Source organism: Schistosoma haematobium, chromosome ZW (genome assembly GCF_000699445.3).
Source record: "Schistosoma haematobium chromosome ZW, whole genome shotgun sequence".
In the NCBI taxonomy this organism is placed as follows: domain Eukaryota; kingdom Metazoa; phylum Platyhelminthes; class Trematoda; order Strigeidida; family Schistosomatidae; genus Schistosoma; species Schistosoma haematobium.
The window spans coordinates 20,743,718-20,751,659 of NC_067195.1; the positions used below are offsets into that span (position 1 = coordinate 20,743,718).

General features: G+C 36.0%; 1 protein-coding gene across 2 annotated transcripts in view; it reads right to left on the reverse strand.

The window, feature by feature from the left end:
* Window positions 1-6,265, reverse strand: part of MAPK15_1 (Mitogen-activated protein kinase 15) — a 43,335-nt gene extending 37,070 nt beyond the window's left edge. Inside the window, exons 1-5 of one of the 2 annotated variants that reach the window (XM_051210672.1) lie at window positions 6,094-6,265; window positions 5,962-6,060; window positions 5,810-5,930; window positions 4,974-5,776; window positions 505-3,277 (exon numbers count right to left, since the gene is read on the reverse strand). Coding sequence is in view for 1 of the 2 variants with exons in the window: in XM_035730601.2 (XP_035586779.2) it covers window positions 5,646-5,776; window positions 5,810-5,930; window positions 5,962-6,060; window positions 6,094-6,162 (420 nt within the window). In the remaining variant the exon portion in view is untranslated. The remainder of the gene's footprint in view (window positions 1-504; window positions 3,278-4,973; window positions 5,777-5,809; window positions 5,931-5,961; window positions 6,061-6,093) is intronic. The other variant, XM_035730601.2, reaches the window with a different exon arrangement.
* Between the last annotated feature and the right edge of the window lie 1,677 nt (window positions 6,266-7,942).

The following is a 7,942-nucleotide window of genomic DNA, read 5'->3' on the forward strand; positions in this document are numbered from 1 at the left end:
TGGTTTCCCGAATAAGACTGATTTACAATGGGAACCATTTTTGACAATTCGCGAAATTTCCCGGTTGTTATATATTCGTTTTACTTATTACAGTTTTCAATTCTACGTCCCCTTTGTTTAATTTTAACAGGCGTCACAATTTATCTGGCTTAAAGATGTGTGAAGAAATTAGACCTCCTAAATCATTTCCTATCTATACTTTCTTTATTGGTCATGAATTACGTCGTCGGACCAAAATTCCATCTGGTATTACAGATAATGAATTGGTAAAGTTACTCGTATCCTTTTTCCCGAATATACTCTTACGCTATCCAGTCAGAAACTAGAATGTCGCCCAACCATAAAGATTCACACTTTTCCTATCGTATACTTGAACACTTAAATTTGTGAGTATGCGAATCCGGCTACAGCTTTATAGCTCATTCTACCTAATTTGGAAGAGAAAGTGGAATATCATGATCACATTTTACAGATTCAGACTATTATGAAGATTTTTTAACTCACCCCATAGCCATTCTACAGTAAATGCAGGTCCCAAGCCCGAATAAAGTAGGAGGGTCTGGCATGGGGTCAGCCACTTCGCTCCATAGAAGACAACATTACTAAAACACTCTAACCAGAAAACATAATTCAAACCATTTGAAGTCTATCCTGGCAGTTGAAGAATCTTCATTTAGGAGAATCATGACGTCTCGTGGTGAAAGCTGATATTCCTCTGGATTCACGAGACCGATATCTCTCCTAACGACCAAGCAACAATTAATATAGATACATGGGATGTCCGGACAATCTTGGAGACCGGGAGGACCAATCAAACAGCCACAGAAATGAAGAGATACAACTTGGCGGTTCTCGGAATAAGTGAAACCCATTGGACCCATGCTGGATAGAAAAGATTAGCTTTGAGAGAAGTGTTATTGTACTCTGGTCACCAAGAAGAAAATGCTCCACACACGGAGTTGCTCTGATGCTGTCCAAAGAAGCACGTAAAGCACTCATAGGATGGGAATATCATCATTCCAGGATCATCAAGGCACCATTCAAAACAAAGGAGGGGATCACAATGAATGTTATCCAGTGTTATGCACCCACAAATGATAGCAGTGACGACGATAAAGATCCGTTTTACGAGGCTTCAGTCGATCATGGCGAAGTGCTCAGGAAAGGATCTAATCACCCTGGTGGGAGATCTAAACACCAAATTCGGAATGGAAAACACCGAATATGAAGATATCATGGGACGACATGGACTAGGAGAAAGAGACGAGAATAATGAGATTTGCAAATCTATGTCTATTCAACAAAATGGTTATAGGCGGCACAATATTCTTCCATAAAGGCATACACAAATCTACATGGGTCTCACTGGATCACACTAAAGAGAATCAGATCGATCATATCTGTTTCAATAAAAGCAGCATTACAAACGTTTAGTATAGCCTTGCTTTAATATACTGACAAACTCAACGAATTCAAGATAGCTCTCAATAACAGGCTCCAAGCCTTACAAGGCCGAATCAAATAAGAAGAAACTACTATGAAGAACGACCGGAAGGCATCATTATGACCATTAGATAAATCATGTGGGCAAGCAGCAAAACCATATAACACAACACACGAAACACGTAAGACACAGAGGTAACTTCTAAGATGCTTCATGTTCTGTTAAGACGAATTTGGGAGGAAGAGCAATCACCATCAGACTGGAACGAAAGATAAATCATCAGGATACCAAAGAAAGGAGATCTTAGTAAGTGTGGGAACTACAGGGGGACCACACTACTGTAGGTACCAGGAGAGGTTTTGATTAGTGTGCTGCTGAACTGGATGAAAGATTCAGCAGACAACCAGCTTTAAGATCGAGAGGCTGGATGAATTGGTCGCATACCGATTAAATCGTGACACTACAAGTGATTGTTGAGGTCGTCACTATTCATCGAATTATTTGACTATAACAAAATATTCACAGAATAGATATAAGGACCTTATCGAATCTCTTTTGACACTATGTCGTACCTGAGAATATCATCATCATCATCATACAGAATTCATATAGAATTCATTCACTGCAGAGCGGTGCATGGAAGTCAGCTCATAGATCCATTCTAAGTGTAGACCGGTGTCAGATAAGGATGTTTTCTTTCTCCCTTTCTCTTTATTCCGGCGGCTGACTGGAGTTCGAAAACCTCCATATCTCAGGCAAAGCACGAAACACAATAGACAACTTGGATGCCGCTAGACGATCCGGACTTCGCAGATGACCTAACTCCCCTGTCCCATACACAGCAAAAATGCAGGTGAACACAGCCAGTGCAGTATCAACCTCTACAGCAGTAGACCTTAACATACACAAGGGAAAAGGCAACACTCTGAGTGAACAAGAATGTAAATATTCAGATTGTTTCATAAATTTCTCTAAGGTAAACAAACTTTCCTTTTTCAAAGTTGGAAAGATATTAGGGAGAAAATGTCAATTATTCGACGATTCCATCAGTCCAAAATACTTTACAAAATATATTTTTACTGTTAGTTTATACATATACATATTATTGATGTGGGAGGGTATTGAAGGTTTTAAAGAATAAATAAATAAATAACTTTTAACGTATGAAGAATAAACCGTTTCATGATACGTTCAATGTGAAGAATAACTGGGTCAGTAAAAGGAATGTTGGGTGACAAAATTTAAATAAAAAAATTGGCTTTTGGGTGTGTTCAATTGTAAAGAGGGAATACTTACCCAAACACATACAAACCTTAGTTTTTCACAGTACATATATAAACATAAATAAAATAATGGAAATAATAGAATCTTTAGCAGGGTCATACAAAAAATTGTACACAGTGATAAACAATGGAATGTAATGTAAATAAATATAATAAAGAGTGAGAAACGAAATAAGATTGCTATCAAAAACGATTTATCAATAAAAATGGTAAAATAGAACTTCATACAAATAAAGGTATTAATATCATCACAGGAAATTAAAGCTGACAAACACAGAGTGGCAAATAAAATGTGAGACAGAGGAAAACGAGTAAACAGCGTTGGAGTGGTGAGAAATTTGTAAATTATAGAAAAAAGTTGAACCAGTAAGATTAGCTTGTCCTTTTATTTCTTACGACCTAAATATCTAATTGTAAAACCAACACGTAATACAGCCTACAAAGACAATAATCGAAACTAAAGTTTAGTATTATATTTCGGTCCGGTTGGCTCGAAGTTACATTGAATGCAAACAACTCCAGCATTAGGAACCGTTACGGATTGAAGTAACTGCACAATTTAATTAAATAATTAAAGAAATACGAAGTGCTAATTATATCAAAATAGTAAAAACAATCAGTTATAGTCTCATATCATTAATTATTTACTATCAGCTATTTGCTTCTAGATTGTATTGTATGAAAACATATGGACTTTATTAGTACCTAATAATAACCATCGTGAAGAAGCCCAAATAACAAGAAAAAAATCTTATTTATTGATGTGAGTGTGTTCAGTCTTTTGTAAACATTTTTCAAATTTAATTGGTTTAGTATTGCCTCTTTCTATAATGCCGCGGAGTGCAAAAGCTAACAACGGCCTGTTATAATGTAGGGCATCACTTTCGATCTACAAATATCACACAGTAATATAAACAGAGCTAACCAACGCTTGATACGCGTGGGAACTGTTAACAACCAAACTCAACAATTTTTTGACAGGTTTCTTATTGCGGGAAGTATCTTGAATGATGTTGTTTAGAGGCATCTGTCTAAATACCAGGACGTATAAGCAATAAGTTGACTTAGTTGAATAAACAAATTTTTTCCATGTTTCATCAGTATAAATTGAGAGGTTTATTTTTTTCAGCAGTCAGGATTCACGGTCAATCGATAACCAGATTTACAAAGCATCTTCGCTGTTTTCAAACTTTTTGCGCTCAACTTAGTAGCACAATGTTCTAATTCCATGTGAGTCAGTTTTATTATACTTTCAAGTGAATTTCATCTACACATTTAGACATATACAAGAATGTATCTCACATGATTCTTGACTAACTCATTATGGTGTTTGAGAAATAATAAAAAAACGAGTTGTAAACAATTGTATTTTCTGAACTAGAAAGTTAAATCAAATTAAACATAGTTGCAACCTTCTGTCTGAAATGAAATCATTCCTAGATGAAATATAAGGTAGATTATTTGAATATCATATAGTTAACGTTTATATCTCACTTGTTGACCATATATATCACGATGAGTCGCTTTGAGGCTTGTAATAAAGCATCGAAGTTTATCATTTATTGTCAAGTCTTACAACCTGGCTGAGCTAAGAGCTTTTGTATAGGCGGTTTATTTTAATTTATTAGGCGAAGATATGTTCGAGCGACTTGCTTTAAGGTTTATATAAGAGACATAAACTACTACCTAATCAGTCGAGTTTTTGTTTTAATTATTTTTTAGAGAATAAAAGTAAATTCGTAGAAATTAAGCATCACCAGTGCCTTGTGTAAAAAGATTAATGGAAACAAGTAGCTTTGGCTTAACCTCTTAAAAAGAAACTGTTATCAGTGTTTTTAAACATTTGGGCAGAACTATTTCAAATCTAAATTTCAAGTAACTTTAAGCATATGGTAAAGATTGTAACAGATAATGCCTGGATCACAGTATTTTAGTCCTTTTCCAATGCAAACGATTTTGATCCATGTCTTTCAAGGTCTCTAACCATCGGCTGCTATCATCTCGCGGATCCCAACCAAGTGGTCTACATCTACCAACATGGCTCAGTTCAATAAATAAATATGACTGATCCGCTAAGGTATAATGGGCCATTTATTCAAAAATGACAATCAAGAGTTACAGTTTTTTAGCCAATATTTCTGACATATGGAGAAAGTCACTTGGCAACCAAACGGTGAGTTTATATTTCAAATATAAGTGGGACTTGCTGAAAAAAAGAGACAAAACAAAATGTTGTTTGCTTTTACCTTATACTGGTCGCATTCCGTCCCTTAGCTGTGAGATGAAAAAGTGCATTCTAAAATTCCGTGCATTAAGCAATGACTTTTAAAGAAATTATGTCATATTTCTCCGTTATGCCTGTCTTAATGTATATGTTTGAAAAAGTTGATCCCAACATTTTGAAAATTCCTACAAAATTAATTTGCATTTGTACTAAAACGAGACTACAAGTCACATAGTTTTTTTAACAAAAATACATAAAAAACAGCTTCGTAAAAAGTTAAGAAGCAAAAGTGGGTTTCAGTAGTACATAAGAGTATCAGACACTGTATGAGACACATGAACTTTTATCTTCACTCCTGAGAAGGGAGAGAAAAAAGTTCATTTTATTCAGTGGGATCAAAAGGTCCGATTTGCTAAAATGAGACTAATGACAACTTCAACAACTCAGTACATTTATTTGAGAAGAAAATAGTTGTTCAGTTGGTAAAAGTAATAATAAGGGACATCCATGTTAAAAATAAACGTTCTACATATGTCTATTTCACAGTATATCCAAATAACAACGATTCTTACTGTTTTAAAAGTGAAGTTCGATGAGAAAGTGATATGTGTCAGTAAATAAAATGGCGACAAAAGCAGTGTTGGGTGCCTTTATAAAGCGATCCCACAGAATAAATATCATGAGAATGTTTTACCTTTAAATCACGGTGTATTACATTCCCGGAATGAATATATTTAACTGCTCGTAACAACTGGTACAAAATGAACCTTTTATGAACATCTTTCAGAATATTTCCTTTTTTGATGCAGTTATTTAAGTCAGTTTCTATTTTTCATCAAAAATGAAAGTTTTAATTACCCATGTATTCAAAAACTAAGTAAATATCTTTGTCGTTCTCCGCCTTTATAACATTTAAAAGACGGATGATATTTGGGTGATTGGAAAATTGCTGTAGAAATGATATTTCTCGAAACGTCCTCTGAACGACTGGTTAAGATGGTGCTTTATACCTGAGCATCTGTTTGATTCCTGAAAGCATCAAATATCTTTTTGAGTGCTAATTTTTTGTGTGTTTTCTTATTCACCGCTTTCCAAACTATCCCATAAGCCTGTGGATAGTAAGAAAATTATATGCCACAAACCCCTTTTCCTATACGTCTCTCAATCGTGTAATTTTTTAAAATAACTGGTTCTACTTCTAGTTGTATCATTTTCTTGCATTTTGATAAAGCGGGAACTCCGTGTAGTCAATAGAAACAAGTTAAAACAACAGTATCATATATTGTTACGACATTTCGGTTCACTTCCTTTGTCGTGTTTATGTCCTTCAGGTTATTAACCTCAGACCGCGAGGCTAGTCATTTCAGAAAACTGAATGAATACCTGTCGACAGAATACCTGCACAATAGTAATTTGTTTCGTCTGATCAGTCTTATTATTTACAGAGTTAAAGAGTCAGGTGCAGAAACAAAAAGCTGTCAGGCAGATTCTTTCAAAATCCAGTGTCTTTTTAACAAGTGAATGTAAACATCTGGTTACACTGTGCTTGCTTCAAGTTGTTTCGGTACATGCTGGGGTCATTCGCAGTGTCTAACGGGCAGTAGTATTTCCGCTCGTCTCTTCTATTTCTAGTCAGTCTGGTTATTTGGACTGTGTAAGAATTCGAAATTGGGGCTATTATTCATGAGTATAACACTCGCTTTGAAAAATATCTAGGTGTAGTCCACACTGATCTTCAGGCACCTTGTAGGTAATGGTCCTAGGTTGTGGTTTGTGAAGATAAATGGGAAGGGACTTTTACTACAAACGTAACTCTGTTCCTACACGTGAATCTAAATGTTTTTATGTGACAATTTCACGAGTCATATTATCACACTGACCACAACCTCCTTTTCATTTGTTATGAGGACTGTAGCAGTAAATAAACCCCCAAAATAAATAGCTCTGTAAGTTATCGACATTGGATTCTGACCATATTAGTTTTAATGGAATCACCTAGGTGAAGGCGCCCGGTCATGCATCCGCACCAGATCACGAGTAGGAACGTCGTGCTCATCAATTCCCGCAATCGCTAGTCAGATTAGATCGAACGATCCTCGATATACTGATAGCCTATCAAATATATCTTCGAACCTCCTCGCTTCTGTCTTTTGATTTCACTTGGTGGGTACGATTCATATTGGAAGGTGTTACTGGTTAAAGCTTTGTCAAAGTCCGAATACCTGTGGCATCTTCGGGACCTTTCAGAAGTCGAGTGAATCCTCTTATATTTCCATATGTCTCTATATCCTCACGTATTCAGAGCAGATTAGGACCATTGGGTTATTTCTACTAAGAAAGTTATGAATGAAAATTTCGAAGAGAAGTGGTTTTACAATGGTTTCGTGTGAAATGACCTGTTTCAAAACAATTCATCTTCCATTCACTCTATTTACCTTGATGCAGAATACCCGGTTTCCCAGAAAAACAACGGGAGTAGGTGAGTGAAACTTGTCTTAGTAACTTTTACTATAGAAAATTATTGTAGTAACGAGTTGAGAGCTTTCTCGATGTTGAGGAATATTACACAGACCGGTATCTTTGATCACAGTAGATTGTTCAACTAAACGCTTGTTGTCTGCTTTTTCTGGGTCTGTGTTGGACTTCATGAAGTTTACTGTCTGCGTCCACGTATACCCGCATCTAGTTATTGCACGTAAATTCCATAATGCGACCGGTCTGTTACAAGTTGTTTCCTTCCCTTCTTCTCTTCTGAAGACTGAATAAAAAAAGTCTGTGTCCATTATCTTGGAAGTTGCTGAAATTTCGGTTGGTGGCTAGATATGTCAGATATCGGTGTTATGACAGGCAAGACTATAGGTATGAGTAGTTTACACGCACTCATGATTTTACTGGGCGCAAAAGCCTTGGTTTTCTCAGTTCTAACCCAAGAGATTCATAGATATTCCCCAGATCGTTATCTGGTGGCAGAGTGGAAGTGTGTTTCATGCT